The sequence below is a fragment of the Orbicella faveolata genome, unplaced genomic scaffold, assembly GCF_042242905.1.
Source record: "Orbicella faveolata isolate gen_17 unplaced genomic scaffold, um_ofav_v1 contig_2, whole genome shotgun sequence".
Lineage (NCBI taxonomy): Eukaryota > Metazoa > Cnidaria > Anthozoa > Scleractinia > Merulinidae > Orbicella > Orbicella faveolata.
In genome coordinates, this window is record NW_028301547.1 from 15,324,988 (window position 1) to 15,344,010 (window position 19,023).

The 19,023-nt window shown below is 38.4% G+C and overlaps 3 protein-coding genes and 1 long non-coding RNA gene across 4 annotated transcripts in view; 2 read left to right on the forward strand and 2 right to left on the reverse strand.

Moving 5' to 3' along the window:
* Window positions 1-1,164, reverse strand: part of LOC110044360 (DNA excision repair protein ERCC-6-like) — a 20,975-nt gene extending 19,811 nt beyond the window's left edge. Inside the window, exon 1 of the mRNA XM_020749903.2 lies at window positions 459-1,164. Within this exon, the coding sequence (XP_020605562.1) occupies window positions 459-775 (317 nt within the window). The 5' untranslated portion in view covers window positions 776-1,164. The remainder of the gene's footprint in view (window positions 1-458) is intronic.
* Window positions 1,154-7,606, forward strand: LOC110044371 (uncharacterized). The gene is made up of 2 exons (XM_020749915.2): window positions 1,154-1,636; window positions 5,170-7,606. The coding sequence occupies exons 1-2, from the start codon at window positions 1,213-1,215 to the stop codon at window positions 5,652-5,654; spliced, it is 909 nt and encodes a 302-aa protein (XP_020605574.1). The 5' UTR covers window positions 1,154-1,212; the 3' UTR covers window positions 5,655-7,606.
* On the reverse strand, window positions 7,578-13,901 carry LOC149112103 (uncharacterized). The gene is made up of 3 exons (XR_016207275.1): window positions 13,319-13,901; window positions 12,797-13,015; window positions 7,578-9,058 (listed from the first exon to the last, which is right to left on the reverse strand). It is a non-coding gene; the product is annotated as an uncharacterized LOC149112103 (long non-coding RNA).
* Window positions 10,168-11,507, forward strand: LOC149112104 (uncharacterized). Its single transcript, XM_089289833.1, has one exon. The coding sequence runs from the start codon at window positions 10,207-10,209 to the stop codon at window positions 10,858-10,860; it is 654 nt and encodes a 217-aa protein (XP_089145959.1). The 5' UTR covers window positions 10,168-10,206; the 3' UTR covers window positions 10,861-11,507.
* Window positions 13,902-19,023: the final 5,122 nt, after the last annotated feature.

Sequence of the window (19,023 nt, forward strand, 5' to 3'; positions counted from 1 at the left end):
CTAATTTGTTTCTTCATTCTGCAGGATGCACAAAGAAGACCAAATTATTGCCCTTGTTTACTGTGCCTTCAGGTTACTGAGATGGTGATGAAATGATCAGAGAAATGAAAAGAAACTCAACTTTGTTCAGCACGTACAAGAAGACCCAGCACCTGCCAGGCTCTACTGGTTGCAGTCTTCTGTTGTGAACTACCAGCCACAAAATTCAGCATTTCCAAAATTGCCCTCTGCAGAAAGTTGTAAATAGGCCTCTCTTAGTACTGCCTACTGACAGGTCCCTCAGCAGGGCAGCCACCTGTTTGAAATCTTTTTTTAAAGCTCTGCTTAAAATCTTTCTTTAAAGCACTGCTTGATGAATTTGAATCTCTTGTATGTCTGGAGTATTTTATTCACCCTCCTTAGTTAATATATCTTTTGTATGGTCACTTATATACTAGCAATACTATCGAAATACTAACTTGATATCTTCATCAACAGCTTTCAAGTTTCTCTCCCATCCTCTCACGATCTCCTCGGTCTCTTTCACAGCAATGGCCTCGTCGACCTGTTTTAAAACTCCTTCTTCAAATTCATCCTGATTGAACACATTCACACCCAAGTTTCTTAATACTGAAGCCTGCTCCTCCACCGGTACAGAGCGAATCAAACCAGAGTCGATTGAAATACCATAGCTTTTTGTCTTGTAGCTACCGGAGTTAGTCTTTTCACATTCCATGGCGTTTTCCTCTTTCTTTCCCTCTGGTCTTTCCGCTAAACATTCCATGGATGCATCCATTTTGTTTCAACCAAGACAGAACGGGTTGAGAGAGCGTGTATAGTTACTAGTCTTGTCAAAACCTGGATAAGCTTACGTAAGTTTTGTCAGCAGCCTTGTCCATTGTGCAAATGCATCTCTAGTTTTCGTTTCCTAATTTTGACAAGAAAAAAAATATTTTCCTTTTAGCGATTTTCAAGTGACATTTATAGCCTTCTCATAAATATAAGAACGTTTTCAAGTAGTGTGCCCTTCTTTCGCTCGTACTGTGATCTCGAAAACATACAACTTTCGTCGAGTCAGCCATATTTATTTTTGAGTGGATGTTTACACCACCTATGTGCCGCCATATAGGCTAAAGCCGCTGGACGCAATGAACGGTAACTCATTTCTCCGTGACTTTCCCATGACTTTCCCGTGACTTTTCCGGTGACTGTTGATCTCTGCCTCCCGTTTTCATGATTAGATTTCGCTCTCTTTCCAGGGCTGCAACTGTCTGGAAGAATATTACAGTTTCTTTTTTTAAGCTAAAGCCACGTAGAATGTCACAAGAAGTCAGTGTACATCCCATGGCCCAAGGTGGGTTTGACAAGCGCGACACGTCTCAAATTTATGAGCGGTGCAGACCGAGCTATTCAAGAGAGGTTGTACACTTCCTTCTCGATAAACTTGGCATTGCACCTTTTGCTGCTTCATCAAATCAGCCATTACGAATCTTAGAGCTTGGAGCAGGAACAGGAAAGTTCACCGGTGCCTTACAAGATGCGCTTCGTGACAGCAAAGTGCAAATCATAGCGAGCGAACCGTTGATTTCTATGAGAGAGGAGTTTGGGAAGAAACATCCGGACATATCTCTTAAGGACTTTCCAGCCGAAAACATCGGTAAGAAATAGATAAGTTAACGTGTTTGCTTTCTTTGGTTTTTCTTAATGTTTATTTCCAAGACATTTGCAAAATGCTTCGATGTCGATACCATTTATATGTAGCATGTAGCTGGGGCGGACATAGGCCTTGCCACAAGTTGCTCGACAACTTTTTTGCAACTTTTCGTATTTCGAGCAACTTTTTTTTGTTTCGAGCAAGTTTTTCCATTCTGAGCAATTTCTAGTTTTCTAGATATCGGAGCAGCTTTTAGTGCTTTAATTGGACATGCTTCCATATTTTACAATGTTTCAGTAGACAATTTGTGAATTTCTTTAATTTTTTTAAAATTTCTTTAAAATTGTTGGAAAGAATTTTTTTTAATTTTTTTTTATATTTTTTAACATTTTTTAAAAACTTTTTTAAAAAGTTTTAAAAAATTTTGATATAGATGCGCAGTATTTACTCATACATATTGTGAGCAAATTTATTTAGCGACGCTGGTTACAACGCAAAATTGTACAAAAATGCTTAGAAATGTTACTTTTGTTGTACAGATTGCATATTTTTGCATCAGACCAAATGAAAGAAGAGAGAAACAAAAACGTTTTTGCTTTTTTTAGCAACTTTTGAGCAACTTTTGACTTTTTTTGGAGCAACTTTTGAGCAACTTTTTGGGAAATCTCGAGCAACTCGTGGCAAGCCCTAAGCGGACACATGATTTTAGAGAAGGGCATTCAAGATAAGACAGGCAAGCAGGCGATCCCCTGTAGGGGGCATGGGGTCATCCTGCACTGGAAAAATTTTTAAAATTGAGGTCCTTGGAATTGAGACTTACAGCATTCTGAGGCCAAGTCAGCATGGCCGAGTCAACTATCAACTCATAGAAATCGAGAGCGAATCAAGGCTTGAGACTAACGGTAGCCAACTAGCCACAGACTAATAAAAAATTCCATTTTGGCTAGTGGTTTTTGTGCTTCACTAGCCATTTTGGCTAGTGAAAATGAAAATTTGTGAGCACTGGAGACCCAGAGGGAACCAATTAAAAGTTAATTTCAAATTTTTCACAAAATGAAATTGAGTCAAAGCGTGCAGAATTTAAAACATCGCCTGTAATAAATATCATTTATAATTTATTGGCCCAAACAAGAACTTTAAATTACTAAAATGCGAAATAATGTATGACTTTTTTTGTTTGTTTTTTTTTTCCCTTAGTAAAAAGCGATGAATGACAAACGAACTACTTGCCACTAATGATAAGTCAAGTGTGAAATCATGCGGAACTCTAGGGATCATGTTTCATGCGCGCAGCATTTGGAGGCCACCTACGCGTTCAAAAAATTAAAAAATTCGCAGTTGTTCGAAAATTTGAATGATGCCTATATAATATTGATGCCTATTTTTGCAACTTGTAAATAAAGTTAAGATGGAATGAATTGTTGTGTTCATGAGAAATCGTGAATCTGCATTTTGAAAGAAAGGAATGTTTTTTGGCAGCGAGTTGCGAAGTTCTGTGGGAATTTCTCACGGAAGCAAAAACTTCAGTTGTCATTGTTGAGCGACGCCTATAATTATAACATCGATGCCTATGTTTGCAAATGTCTGCATCTGGTTAGTGAAAAATTTGTTTTGGCTAGTGAATCAAACCTGTCACTAGCCACTGGGTTAACAAGCTGAAAAGTTAGTCTTGAGCCCTGCAAATAATATCATTGTTTTAGTAGAATTTTTACTTAAATTTTCTTCATCAAACCATTTCCAATTGTTTTCGTATATCGTATTTAACTTAACGCTGTAGAAAAATCGCGCGGACTGAATTGTCGTTTGGAGTTTCCTGTTGTGTACGTGCTCATCAGTTTCTTCAACATTTTCTCGTTTTTTTTTTAAGTTACAAAACCGTGAATGCCCTTCAGTTTAGTCTTCTTAGGAATTTAGTTATCCATTTGTATTTAAATGTTCTTCTCTAACTTTGCAAAAATGAGAAAATGTTGTATTTTACAGATGACCTCCAGCTACTGCACTCTAATAAACAATTAGATTATGAGCTTGAGATTTCTATCACGCATAGAAGTCGAGAGCAAATAATCTAATTGTTTTAGTATAAAGCTACTAGTCATTCAAAACTTTATCTAAATCCTCTTCACAGACCCTTCGAAAACACCAAGAAGCGGCCATCATTTTGTTAACAAGGGCACACTGCTATGCTACTCACTATCTATCACAGAATAGATAGTGAGTAGCGTAGCCAATCGGAGAACAGCATTCGTAATAGAACGCTAGTAGATTTATACCAATTAACAATTAGACCTGCAGCCCGCAAGGGCTACGGGTCAATAGCCCATGAAACAAAAGATCTCAACAAAAGATCTCCAACAAAAGATCTCCAAAAGATACCCTTGGAAAACTGAGTTTTTTGCATACGTTATTTCTCAAAAACGAAGCTCAAATCAGCAAAAACAATTATGCAACAATGCTTTTCATGTCAAAACAAGTCAGTCTGCCAAAAATTAGCTCAATTCTGCAAAAAATAAAAATCGGCCCAAAATGCTATATACGCCCTTTTTGCACGAAAGCCTTCAATTGTTTTAGTATCACCCAACTAGTCCAACAGAAAAGGCAAAAATAAAGTTAGCAAATGCAAGTTGAAGAAATCTTTATTTAAGAATAAAAGGAAAGAAAAGCGTCACACTCGATTGTGCTAATTTTGTTACTCGAGGACTATTACTAATAGTCTGCTAGTAGCGTAGCCAATTAAAATGCAGAATTTGCATTAGTCCACTTGTTGGATGATACTAATGGCTGATAGTATGCAAGTAGCTCAGCCAATCAGATTGCAGCATTTACATTAGTATACTATTAGAATTCCACTAAAGGTGAGTATTGTGTGTGGCTTGAACCATGGTTAATTCCCCTCTTACAGAAGGTGCTAGTCTATAAGAGAAGTTAACAGGAGTTTGACTGTACTAGCATAGATCCTATCATTGAGAGTGATTGAGGGGGACAATCATTTACTCAGGGCATGTAGGTGAGAATGCACCACGTGATGTGGCTTTCCTCCTACCTATGGAGTAGGATCCTGTTTTGCCCAGTATAAGGCCAACATCACCAAGCATGCCTTGATGGAACCTACAGTGGAAGCAAAAGGGGAGGGAGGGGACCAGGGGACGGCTAGCAGTGTACAGTGGAAACAGAGATGAGAAAGGCAGGCTTCCATGGCCATCAACTAGATAAGCAGAGGATAGGGAGGTATCCTGGAAGAGCCCATGTGGGATAACAGGGTTTTAAGAACCATGTCCTAGGGGGAAAAAATGGTGGCAACTTGTTCTTTCGAGATGAGTTACTTTAAAAATTTAATCTAAGTGGAATTACTGTAAGTACGATGAAAAATATTATTTGCAATAATATTATTGCAAACTTTGAAATGGATCAGTCAAATCAAACAAAACATAGCAAGGACACTAAGACCCTTATCAAAAATATGTCAGCATTAACTTTTGTGGGTGGGTAGAACAGTGTTATTACACGTACAAATATAACTTTTTTATTTTATTTTACAGATTTACCTAATTCTAGTGTGCATGCAGTGATTGCTGCTCAAAGTTTCCACTGGTTTGCCAATGACAAGTCCATTTCTGAAATTCACCGTGTACTTGTTCCAGGAGGCAAGCTTGGTCTGGTATGGAATAGGCGTGACCGCTCCCTACCTTGGGTGAAGGAACTGGATGAGGAAATTGTCCTCCCTTTATATAAGCAATCCAATACACCAAACCAACAGTCGGGTGAATGGGAGAAAGTCTTAAGTGCATCTGGTAAATTTGGGCCCATAAATAATGATGAAAGTTTCAAAATGGAACAGACTTTTAACTTTGATGAGTTCATAAACAGAATCATGTCTATCAGTGTCGTAGCAGTGCTAAGTAAGGAAGAACAACAAAGAACAATAGACAGGGTTAAATTAATTTTGAGCAAACATGACAAGCAGGAAAAAGGCACATTTACCATTCCTTATATTGTTCAGATTTACTGGTGCCAGAGAACATAAAAGTTACTCTCCATGAGTGGATAGATTTTCTACTAGTCTTATAAATATACTTTTTTAATTTACATACCATTTTCTCAGGCCTACATGCCCAGATAGTATCTACATGTATTGGGAAGTTGTAATCCTTTAATACTTCCTTTGCAAATGATATTATTTTTCACGACTGGGTGTAATTGAACTGTTATATATCTCGTACCATTTTTCAGAATTTCCATGTTGTTGTAATTCCTCGAACAACACTACAATAATCGAAGTGGGGTTACACTAAGGCTGCAAACAGGCGGCCTGGCGTGGGCAGAAAACACATTTGACCACGAGCACAAAAAAAAGAATTTGGCAAGTAAAGCAGGCTGGCCAGTTCGCTTCGCCTGTGGATCTCTTTTTTTTTTTTCGCGCTTGTAAGGCTCGCTTAATTTATTTCCGCCCTCACTGGGCCCATGGGAGCTTGTTTGCAGGGTAGGTTGCACTATAGCGTTTTAAAAGCACAGGAGTGTTTCAAATGGAACAAAAAACTGCTTTGCTTCACTAAGGGACTACAAAGGCAAACACTGGCAAACTAGCTGTTACACTGCCTTGTAACAACGTTCTGAAAAACACTTTCAGCTATAGTGTTGCAGAGCTGTGGAACAGTTTACCTGTCAACCTGTCAAACTGTGGCAAGCACAAACTCTCACTAGTTTTAAATCTGGCCGCGGCAGTTTCTTGAATAATTTGAATAATATAGTCATGAACACACATTATTCATGGAAAACAGACATTTTTCTTCATTGTTGTATACATCTTACTAACCGAGTTCGAGGTCGGTACTGTAAGTTACGGACCGAGTTTTTTCTCCATCGATTTATGGCCCAAGCGCGAAGCGCGGGGGGCATAAATCGATGGGGGAAAAAACGAGGATCCGTAACTTACAGTAAGGACCGAGAAAACGAGGTTAGTAAGATATTTATTATATCTCTACCGGGTGTCTGACGGGTTCGGGAACGATTTCTATTAACACAGAACGGCATCAAATTTCTGACGCACCTCGAAAGCTAAACTAGTCAATTTGAAATTGTTAGTAGGTTTTGATACACAATTTCAGAAGTAAAAGAAAGTTCTAAACTTTTACCTGCTAAAAATGTTAAGAACACTTGGCTTGGCGATAAATCACGAAACATTTTGGCAACAAAAACAGCTTTAAATTTTATGAAAATTTTAAAAATTATGCTACTTTTTCTTTTCAGAAAAAGAAACAAAACAAGTCCAGATTATATATTTACTGTTATTAACGCATGAGGTGCCCCTGGTGTTGTATTTGCTTTTGGTTTGCTTCAGGCTCCCATCTCTATTAATTTGAGCAGGTTCTGGCCTATCGGATGGCTGTTCTTCTCGAGTGTGTAAGCTGCTCGAAGCCATTTTGTTACCTGTCATGCGGGAACTGGGACCGACACAATCTCACTTCCGGTGTGCCCAGTTGTCTAGACGACAAATGATGCAGCACTGTGCAAACCTTCTCCCCAGTCCTCTCCAAGACATTGCAAAATAGAAAATAGACTGAAACATGGACAGAACTTGAAAATAATCAATCTTACAGTCCAAGCAAGGACTCTAGTAATGTTCCCTTTCAAAAATTTTAGCAATATGCTGATTATGCTAGTAGTACTACTTTTACAAAAAGTGCAAAAATTATGTTCGTTTTTCTAAATGATGCCAAAAATTGTGCTAGCGCAATCTAAAAGTGCCTAATCCAAGCTCCAAAGTTGAACACTTCGACGGATGTTCTCAAGAGCATTGAATATCGGTCTTACCAGACAAGTCCATTTTGCCAACCGTTTAATTTTAATTTACAACGTTAGATGAATATTACTTCTGGGTTAATTGGTGAGTAATTTGGAGCAATAAAGCTCGATTTGTAACTAATGAGAAAATAGCTTGACCAAGATGTCAAAATAAAGGAATTTTATTGGTGAAAATCTTGAAATGTAACAACTTTTGCATGGATGGAATCACACGCATATATTTACAACGACATCGACAACTACATAGTTGCAATCACAATATAATTGTTTTACTTCAAGTTATGTTTGTATGCTTCAGTTTCTCTTTTTGGCCCTAACAGGGGAGTGAAGGAACGGGGGCAGTTAACACGATTATTTACACCATGACATGACAAAACACGTTGGAGAAAATTGATTTACAGTGACCCGTCCTAAAAGAAATAAGCTCCGTCGTCACAAGTGTATGATCGTGAAGCTCTGTTGGGGGGGTGGGGTTAGTCATCCCTTATCCCTAAAATTCCTGGGGCAGGTATCCCTTGTCCCTAAAATTGCCGAGACTGTTATCCCCAAAATTACTTATTTTTGGAATTTGACAATAGGTGGCAATTTTAAAGTGTAAAGCGACCCGTTTCTTAATAACCTAATACTGCATAATCATACGAAAACTCTACAGTTTTATATGACGTCACCTTAAAATATTCTCCTCTCTGGTCAGTACCTGACCGAATAAAAGAGCCTGGGGGCAAATCTTGGACATCTGACCCATCTTGCTTGAATTTGGACTGATAAATGGCCCGTTATTGTTCGTTAGCGGCCGCCGGTGATGTCAATCCTCGGCAAAAGTGACCAAACGTTTGACAATTGAGAAATCAAAGCTACATTTTGTTATCCCTAAAATTATCTCACTTAGCCCTATAATTATTTAGTCAGTTATTCCTTATCCCTAAAATTATTTTGTCAGTTATCCCTTATCCCTAAAACCCCTAAAAGGGCCTCAATCGTGTATTATTGCTTGAGTGGTCATTTGTTCGGAAGACTTAATGAGGGTTCTGAAACTGAAAAAAATGTGAGTAAAAATTGGTGGCAAAATCGTAAAAATAATAATTAATCAAATTTTCAACCATCTACTTTGATCTTTTTCAGAGAGTATTAAACTAGAACAAAACTGCAAATAGGTAAAAATCTTTGTCTGCTGATCCTCAAAGACACAACATACGCAAAGGAAAATACTCGTATGGCTGAACTGACTGGTGGTGTTCAGTATCAGAATTATCCACAAGATTAAAGATCCTGGTAATAATTCTTCGTTGACTTTGTGGGTGGTCCAGATGAATTTTACATCAGTTTCTCTGTACATGTGGCTTAATATTTTCACCACCAATTTTTAACCTCAAGTTTTAAACTTGCTTTGATCAACTACTGATAAAACCAAATTAACTTTGGGAATGCGTAGTAATTTTTCACCAACAAAAAAGGATCATCTTTGCTTCTTCGTAAGCTAAAATGTTCTGGCTTAAATGAGTATATAACTACAGCGTATCAATATTTTCGTTTTTAACAGTTTTTCATCCTCAGTAATCTACTATACTATACCAGCCCTTTTTATGTGGTTGCCATTTATGTCCAAATCTCGTTTTGGGACAAGATCTGGAAGATAAACGTGTACCAAAAATTAAACTAGGAATAAAATTATCGAGGATATGTTTATGAAAGTGAATGAAAGTTAAGGATGGAATAAAATATGAAAGACTGGTTAAAATGTCCAGTTCATTCCATCGTTTATTGAACGCGTTTTCCAAAATCTTGAAACGGCTTAATAATTTGTTTCGGAAATGTTCACCACACACGCTTGATAAGTCTGCCCTAATCTTCCTCACTATTCTTGTATGTTTGTTATTTATTAACACTTTTGGGTTTATTATTGTTATTATAATCGTGTCTATAACAAAATTCTCGATTGTGATTGGCTCTCCGTGGGCCTATTTGTCACGTAATCGGCGCATGATCGCGTGGGTATCCAATTTTAACTTTTTGTTATTGGATACATACGTGATTCGCCCGTCAATTACGCGCGTTTTAATGGCTTCCTTCGTAATGCTTCCTACAGGTTTTAAAACTTATGGAAAGCGCTATTGACTTTTTCGCTCAAAAGAAGTTCTCCAAAGACCATTTTAATTTCAAAATTTGTTAAAAATACGATTAATTAGTAATTGGACCTCGTGTCGTACAATTCAGGGAGCGATCAACCTCGTAATTTCAAATTGGCCTCGCGCTTAGCGCTCGTCCGATTTTGAAATTACTCGCGCGATTACTCCCTAAATTGTACTCCACTCAGTCCAATTACTATCACTTATTATTATTATTATTATTATTATTATTATCATTATTATTATTATTGTTGTTGTTGTTGTTGTTATTATTTTTATTATTATTATTAAGGCTTCGTAGCAGCACGAAGTAAGATATGGCCTTGATGAACCACACGGTGTTTTTGAAGTTCATTATTTAATGAAGAAATACATGCCAGATTATTATTATTATTATTATTATTATTATTATTATTATTTCGTTCTGTGATAATAAAGTTTTAGATTATTAATTAAAAATATTTTTATTGTTATTAATATTATTACTATTACTTATTATTATTATTATTATTACGTAAAGTTTTAGTGAAGAATTTGAATGAGCTCAATAAAGAATTATATTTTTATCTGAAAAAAATTATTATTATTGTTATTGTTGTTGTTGTTGTTGTTGTTATTATTATTCAGAGACTCTGCGTTTAAGGTATAATGTGCACCTGTCCGATTTACCAAGGAAGCGTGTTTGTGGTGATAAGTATACCGTCAGCCCTGTCTTGCAAAAAGGTAGGGTTTGTAGCGCAGAGACACGATGGCGTTCGCAACCTGCTTACCTCATTTCTAGGTAAGGTTTGCAACAACGTTGAAGTCAAACCACAACTACAAACTCTCGATAATGAGCGATTCAACCTCAGAAGCGCGGTGACAAGTCCGGAGACAAGACTGGACATGAAGGCAGGGGGCTTTTGGTCTCGAGGAGTTACAGCACTTTTTGATGTCAGAGTAATGCATGTTAACTCCAAGTGTAACCAGGAAAAAGCAACATCCACAAACTTTAAGGAGCAGGAGGAGGAGAAAAAGCAGAAGTACCAACAGAGGGTGCTAGACGTTGAAATGGGATCTTTAACTCCCCGAGTTTTTGGAACCAACGGTGGGATGGGAGCCGATTGTAATTGCTCTCTCAAACGCCCAGCCGAGAAGTTCTCAGAAAAGAATGAGGAACCTTATCACATTACTATTACTTGGATAAGAACATTGCTTTCCTTTGAGGTTTTAACGTCGATACACACATGTGTGAGGGGCTCCAGGACACCTTTCCACAAAATTCCACAAGAGGATTTCATTGATGACTGCTGCTTAATTTAAACGCTAACCAAGTGAATAATGGAGTGAACTTGTGAATTAGTGTTTAAGGATCTTTTTAACATTTTTATTTTCATCAAAACTTTAGTATATGAATAGTGTTTTTTTTTTTTTTTTAAAGTACTCTCAAACTCATGAATAAATCATCAATGCTTACAGAGTGTAATTATGTAGGTAGGCTATTGCAATTTTTACAGAAATTATTTTAGGGAAAAAACTTAAAGAACAACAGAATTTCTGAATTTTTTTACCATATACATGTAAGATTCGAGTTTTATGTCATCATAATAATTATCATTATTATAATTTACCTTTACTTGTGTACATAGCCACTTAATGCTTGAAAATGCTCACAGAGTATAATTATGTAGGTAGGCTATTGAAATTGTTTTACAGAAATTATTTTAGGGAAAAAACTTAAGAAACAACAGAATTTCTGAATTTTTTACCAGATACATGTAAGATTCAAGTTTGTATGAAAAAATAATTGATAAAGTTTGTTATTATTATTATCAATATTATTAATATTGTTATTATTAATATTATTATTATTATTATAGTACTACAATGTCATGGATTCACGCCAAAGTCTCATTTGCCCTTTTTGAGGTCTGCGCTACTATGCTTGAGAAGCTCAGGTTGTACGCAAAGAGCTCCGCTGAGCATTACAGATAATGACTTTGAAATCGATAAGGAACTAGCGAGATTTTAGGATTAGAAGGTTTAATATTCTTCACATTTAGGACTAGTAGGGGCTTTGGAATCGGTAGGGATCTAGCAAGATTTTAGGATTAGAACTTTCGATATTCTTCACATTTAGGATTAGTAGGGCCTTTGAAATCGATAAGGAACTAGCAAGATTTTAGTATTATTATTATTATTATCATTATTATTATTATTATTATTATTATTGTTGTTGTTGTTGTTGTTGTTGTTACTCTTTTATCCCGGATTTCCGCTGATCTAAGGAATCACGATGCATAATTTTAAAACAAACTTAAGAGCAAATGTCACCGAAAACCAAGCAAAATTTGAATTTAGCGGCAGAAGTCGAAAAATCGATTTTTCTCTCTTTCGTCCATAAAAAGCCCTTAGGTAGATATGAAACGTGATATAGTTTTTTGGAGCTCGAAGCAATTTAAATTCGAGAAAATCGAGGAAAACGATTTTCGCCTCGACGGTCACCAAAGTGGCCGATCGCAAAGGCTTAAAATTAGTCATCTAAACTTGATTTGCGTCCGCGTGTAAAGAGGAACCGACACTTATCGATACTTTTTCTTGAAAGACAAAGTATTCAGCTATCCAAATCAGGTTAGAACTTGACTTGAGCGCCATTTGAGAATAAACACACAATTTTTAAAAAAATTCCTTTCAGTTAAAAGGTCGAATTCCTAATTTACGAATAAAATTCAGAGATATTTTTCGACATGTGCCATAACTCCAAATTCCTTGAAACTTCGCGTTTAGAACACTTTTTTGTTGTTGTAAAACATGTATCAAAATCAGCTTGGAAGGAAGGAAGGTGAAGAATGATCATCGCAGTTAATTTTCCAATTTTCCAATTTTCCAATGTGTGGTTTCATAGCTCAGTTGGTAGAGCATCGCACCGATATCGCGGAGGTCACGGGTTCGAATCCCGTTGAAGCCCTAATTTTTTTTTTTCAGGCTTCTTCTTTCCAATTGCTTAAATTGGAAAATTCACTGCGATGATCATTCTTCACTTTCATCTACAACCGCAGTTCATATATGAATTATTTCATATAAACTTCACATAAAATCAGCTTGGGTTATTCTTCGGGTGCTTTTTGATGCCCGGCTGAAAAACCCTGATTTTACCTGAAAGATCACGAAAAGTAAACAATGGACTTCTGCGCGTTGGTCTGAGGGCAAGCGGGTATAGGCGTTTAAAGTCCTTGTATTATTAGTTCCTTGTACTTACCACTTTTATGTTGTTGTAAAACATCTATCAAAGTCAGCTTGGGTTATCCTTCGAGTGGCTTTTAACGCGCCGCTGATATAACCGGATTTTAACGAAAACATCAGCAGGAAGTAAACAATCGAATTCTTGCGTGTTTTTCTGAGGCCAAGAGAGTCTGCTGAAGTAAAGCGGTTTAACTTCTTTCATTATCATATTTTCGTTCTGCAGGTCAATATGCTTCTGTTAAAGAAAAATAAAATGATAACAGGAGTTTATTCATGCATTCAAAAGTACCTTCACGGCACAAGGTATATTTCAATCTTTTTAGGTTAATTAGATCACTGACAAACGGATTATGTGTAGATTTCACAATCACGGCACCGCAATTCTAGACAATTCAACCTGTTCAACTGTGTACATGTATAAATAAAGTTACAGAGTTGCATTTACTTCAGTTCAATATGGAAAAGGGGACTGCAAAGTAAATGCGAGCAGGCGCGTGTCCATTTAAAACTGGGAAGGTAGAACGGAAGGTATACTAACCTGCGCCGACAAAAACAACATTGATCGCAAGAAAGATTTCCGCTGGCAATCCTGACATAGCAGCACTTATAAGTCTTGGGATTTTTATTCTATTCTCCTCTCCTTCGTGACCTCTTCGTGGAACGGATACCATGTTGGATAGCGGCAAATTGGTGTCACCCAACCTGTCTTTTCGTATCACTGCTAAGTAGGATTCGCTAACCTCTGACTTTCTTCGACAATCTCGTTCATCATTTTATGCGCCGATAATGGAAGAATAACTGACCAGAGCCCACCCGCATTGCTTAGCAATTCTTCTGATCCAAAAACAGAACAGTTCGTGTTTTCTAAACATACCAAAGGAGAAACGACAGAAACCTTTAAAAAGATCCGCATTTGCGAACTTCCGCCGTCCGACCTTCAGGACCTCTTCATATGAGCCCGGTAACCGGACTGGCCGGTTACCAGGACGAATTTTGTTGTCTGTTCATATGGAAAATTTCAGCCCGGTCTACCGGGATAAAATCCAAGAAACACAACCAAAATGGTGGAACATAAACTTGTATCGTTCGCGGCTGTCGCAGCTTTGTGGACTCTTGTAACATTACTAATAAAACTAAGGGACCGTTCATTTTTTATAAGGTAGGGGGGGCTGGTGGGATTTGGGGGGGGGGGCCATGCGAAAAAAATGGCTTTCGAGGGGGGACCATCCCAAAAAAATAAGGGAAAAAAGGGGGGTCACGTGAAATATTTTAGTAAAACTTTAAAATGGCATAATGTCTGAATATCAAAAAAATTGCTATAGAATAAACATAGAAGGCAGGATGCAGATTTATTACAAACTTTCCTTCTGCTTTAAAAAAACGTTTGGCGACAAAAAGCATTTGTAGATACTGAAACAAAGTATTTAACACAGTTATTTTGGAATGCAACTTTCACTGGCACTCATCTTCATCTTCGCTGTCGTCGAGTTCTTCGGCGTCGCCGCTTGTGCTGCTATGGGAGTCTCTTTCACCAATGCTGCAAGAAGCAGCAATGCTTTCCGTCAGAGTGTACTCTTCAGGGTACATGAAGGTGTAAACACAATCTCTGACTTGCTGCTCAAGGTTGGTGGTGATTCTGCTTCTTGCAGCATTGGTGAAATAATTCCCTTCCAAGAGCTGTGCGACGTATGGCCCATCTCTTCTAAATAACGACGTGGCAACATCCTCAACCTTAATACACTCTTCAAGGCACTGTGGAAGATCATTCCCTAGCGGGTTTCCAACACAGATTCCATAAACTCGTTGGACGTTGTTTTCAGTCCGCTTCCTCTTTCTTTCATTTGACTGTCTGCGGTTTTCTTTTTTCCTTCTCCTTTTGTTGATGTGCTGTTTGAGTATGCCCTTGAATATGCTGTTATAATTGCTCTTCTTATTTTCCAGTGCTTCCATGTCCTGCGTGACCTTCGTCAACTTAGCTTCTATACATTTGATCTGTTTTACATTAAAACTGTGGGCAAATTCTTCGTCCTGCTTTAAAGCAAGCCCATTGGACTGAAAGAGTGTGGAATCGTGTTCCTTTACATCTTTCAATATGACATTCAACTTTTCCACCATTGCCCTGTGTTCTTTGATGGAGAAGTTCAGTTTTCTTCCATCACTGGGCTTCAACTGGTACCCTGGCATGGAAAACTCACTCGCCCTTTCTGAACGGCCATCCGCACTTAGAAAGATTGCTTCTTTTTCTTAAACCAGTTCCTGACCATTCCTGCCTACCGGAATACCACTACCTCCCCTACCAGAAGACCCCAAAAGAAGGGCGTGATCCAGATGACTGGCAGCCAAGGGTCCAAGCGAAGAAAGAGCATGGAAGTGGCAGGCTGGTTTTATCTCACCCATAGAGCGTTGCTCTATTTGCAGATAAGTTTGTTGTCAAATCAAAGTTTGTGGTGGATTATCTTCAGCATCTTGAAGTGCTGGAATTTAAAAGGAAAAAGAGAGCAGAAGAAAAGGCAAAGTTGAGTAGGGACGCAAAAGATAAGTCATATGAGGATTATCCTTGGACTGAGTTGTGCGAAGATCTAACCAAGCTTAAAACGCTACGTGTTCCAGAACTAAACAAGTACTTGAACCACCTCGGGCTGAAGCAGCATTTGAAAAGCAGCAAGAGTGAGAAAGTAAAGGCAATTGTAAGACATTCGTGCTTGCAGCAGAAGAGTCCTCTCAGAGCTGGCCAACCAACACTGAGAAATGCCAGGACATTGACACAAAATGACAACAGGGCAAGTGCTGACAGCAGTGAAACGGATGAAAGTGACAATGATGAGTATGACAGTGATGCCATTGACTCTAGGGGAGAAGATGACTCAAGTGACATCATTCTTGCATTCATCAATTCAGATGAGGAAGATGCCAATGAGAGGCCAAATGCCACACGCTCAGGGCGAGCCATAACTAGGAGATCCGAAATTGACTTCTCTTTCTTTTTTCTGTAGTATAGGGATTGTAAATATTGTCTTCATAGTGAGCACAATAACGTGAAGTAAAAAGTTGAAATCTAAATATTGTTTGTTCAATTTTTTTTTTGGGGGGGTCATCCCAAAAAATTACCGTTATAAGGGGGGGCCATGTGAAAAAATTGGTAAGCTGAGGGGGGGTCATGTGATTTTTAAATGGTGCTTCCCAAATCCCACCAGCCCCCCCTCCCTCATAAAAAATGAACGGTCCCTAATTCGCCTACTCCTAAAGTGGAAATACATACAAGCCAAAAATTATGCCATTTTGGCCGCTATGTTGCGAAAGCGAAGCTATTTCGTCTAAAAAGTTTCGTCCCGGTTACCCGGGCTGGAGTGTTCATATGGGAAAATTTTCCTCTCTCACGCGCGATGTCGACGGGTCGTAAAACACAGGCTTTCTTATATATATGCTAAAACGTCCACGTCGAATAAATCGAGTTCGTCATTGTTGAGTGTTTTTTCCCACTCTCAGCTGAGAGAGCAGTGGCCTAAACGCCTAAAAACACGCTTAAGGAAAAAGGAAAGAGATCTTCGAAAGTCTGCTTCATATTTTTATCAGTGGGTCACCAGTAAAAGAATATGAAGTTGTATTATCAACAAATGGCATTATGGAAGGAAAAAAGAGACAGGGGAAAGCTGCCAAGGTCTTCTCGTCTTCAGCAGAAAGTAAGGGTTACGCCAAATTCAAAGGAAGATTATAGATAGGAGAGATTATCTGATTGAGGCCGTTGAGATTTTGAGTTAAAGAACGGTTGTTAAACATAAACATGGTAAAAATAGTCATAGGTTCGATTGTACTTTAGGTCCAAATACTGACTGGAAAGTGACTGAAAATAGCAATTCCAAGCGTCTAAACTTCAAAATTTCCCGGGGGAGCATGTCCCCACATCTCGTAGGGGGTTAGCAACTTCAGCGCTCGAAAGCAAGCCCAAGCCCTTAGAAAGCATGACCCCAGCCCCTTAGAAAATTTTGAAAAATTGAAGTAGCTAAGAAGTCTTTTCCTTCATTCTGAGTCGAAATGTAATGCTTTAAAAGTAACCTTAAAGTAATCATTAAACCCACTGAGCGGAGAAATGCTGACTCTGCATAAGAATTCCTAGTGCTGAAAAGTGTTCGAAGCAAGTGCAAAGCATACAGGGAGTAAATTATATCCAAAGAGATACTTAATTATATATGTACTGGACTAAAACAGCAAGGAACCTTCAATGCGTGAGAAATAATAGTTTCAGCGTGAGAGCGCAAGATTGAATTCGTTTGCGTGAGCCTCATGCTCAATGCGTGAGACTTGAGAGCACTGTGTCGGTTTTTTCTTAATAAACAAAGGTATTACGATGTGTTATATGTGTAGCTTCGTTTTAATCGAACAAGGTCAAATTTCCCGACCCAACTCCTCTGAGACGAAATTCCGACAGGCGACATAGGAATCTTGCGAAATGCCGACATGGCTGGTGGCGAATTTCAGACAAGGGACATGGGTACCCCCCCTAACTGGGCCTCTAAAATCAGCATTTTTATATCAACAACCGAAGTTTTACGGACAGATATAACATAATGACAAAGTCCAGTATTTTGATGTGTATTTATGGTTAGCAAGTTGAGTTCCTCTCGACTGATAAACCATGATTTCTTGACACGTTGCGTGACGGTGCAGTTTCCGTGGGCTCACAAGTTCAAAAGAACTAAAGCCTGGTTCACACTTGTGAGATAAGCATAACACAAGTGAACTAAGCATAAGCGCAACCACAAGAAAAAAGGAACATATTTCTTTTTCTTGTGCTTATACTTATTTCACTTGTGTTATGCTTATCTCACTAGTGTGAATCAGGCTTAAATATTTGCATTTGCCTTCAAACTTCACGCTAAACATTTTCACATTTACTGGTCTAAGCACAAAAGCTAAGTTCTAAGGGTATAATTTACATACTGTTTTCTCAGCTGGAAGCACGAATGAGCTGATTTATCGTAAAGAAACTCCGTGCAAACAGCGAGCGATTCTAATATTTCTGCTAATGAATAAAAGTCGACAACATTTCTGTTGCCGTTCCATGATTGAGGCGGGGGGGAGCGGGGCGGGGGGAGCGTCTGCGTAAGAGCTGAGGCTAACTGAACTATTTGTCTCCACTTGAACTAATCGACACATCCCAGGACAAATGTAGCCCATGAAATAAAGCTGTTCCCACAGTAAACATCCCCAAGCCAACATCATTCAAAAGTTGTGTTCGTGAACATTAATTGTCCCAGTTGTGTAGCACGTCATCTGGTATCCCGAAGAAACAGGCCACGTTATTGTTGATTGCACGGTCCAGAATCACAACCAAAATCTAAACCTTCTCGTGTACACTTGCTTTTCGATGATGTCATTTGTTTTCGTCCCTGCTGCGAATAACAAGCCTAACCTGCAAAATGTGTTAACTTCAATGACTCTTTCAGTGCCCCCCCACCCCCCACAATAACTTGGGGCTACAGATATGTCTGCTGACTTTTGTCTTTTGTTTTTTTCTTGGGTTTTAGTATACGTTGTGAAACAACGGTTACACGGGATTTTGCCAAGGTAACAGAAATGGCACACGGGGGAAAACCATTTTTCCTTTTCGGTTGCATATCAATGACAAACGGAGAAACGTGATTTGCTCGTAATACCTTGGACATCAAAACACCAATGCAACTTACTACATTAAATGTCAAGGGCGCTGCATGTGATCTTTTTGATGTATCCATGGGTATTAGCCTCGGGAAATTTACCTCCGGAAATATTGGTCATACTCACTAAATGCAGTTTCCCGTGGTAAAAGGGTCATTTACCAAGGTCAAGAGTTCCGTGTAACCGAACCCTGAGGGAGCGAATTTCCTGGAAACTAAAGTCCAAACATGTTTCTCCTGTAGCCGTTTTTTCGTCTGTAGCTAGGGATCTTATAACCAGGACTCTACAGTATCTTGACTCGACGTTCATTACTACAAAACGACAAAATGTCTAAATATGCACTGTAAAGCTACAATTTCTCTGATTTATCCATAGCGCATCAACTTTTATTTGACTGAAATCCCACAAGTTCGCATTGCGGACCTATTTTTTTTTCTGGACACATCCACGAGTTATCTACTCGCATCTGATTGGTTTATAAACAGTAGAATTGGGTGGTAGTTAGGAATTGGAACAAACAAAAGGAATTGTAATGAGAAATATCATCTTTATCGCAGCGTTTTCGCGACTTTCAAACAAAACTTTCCC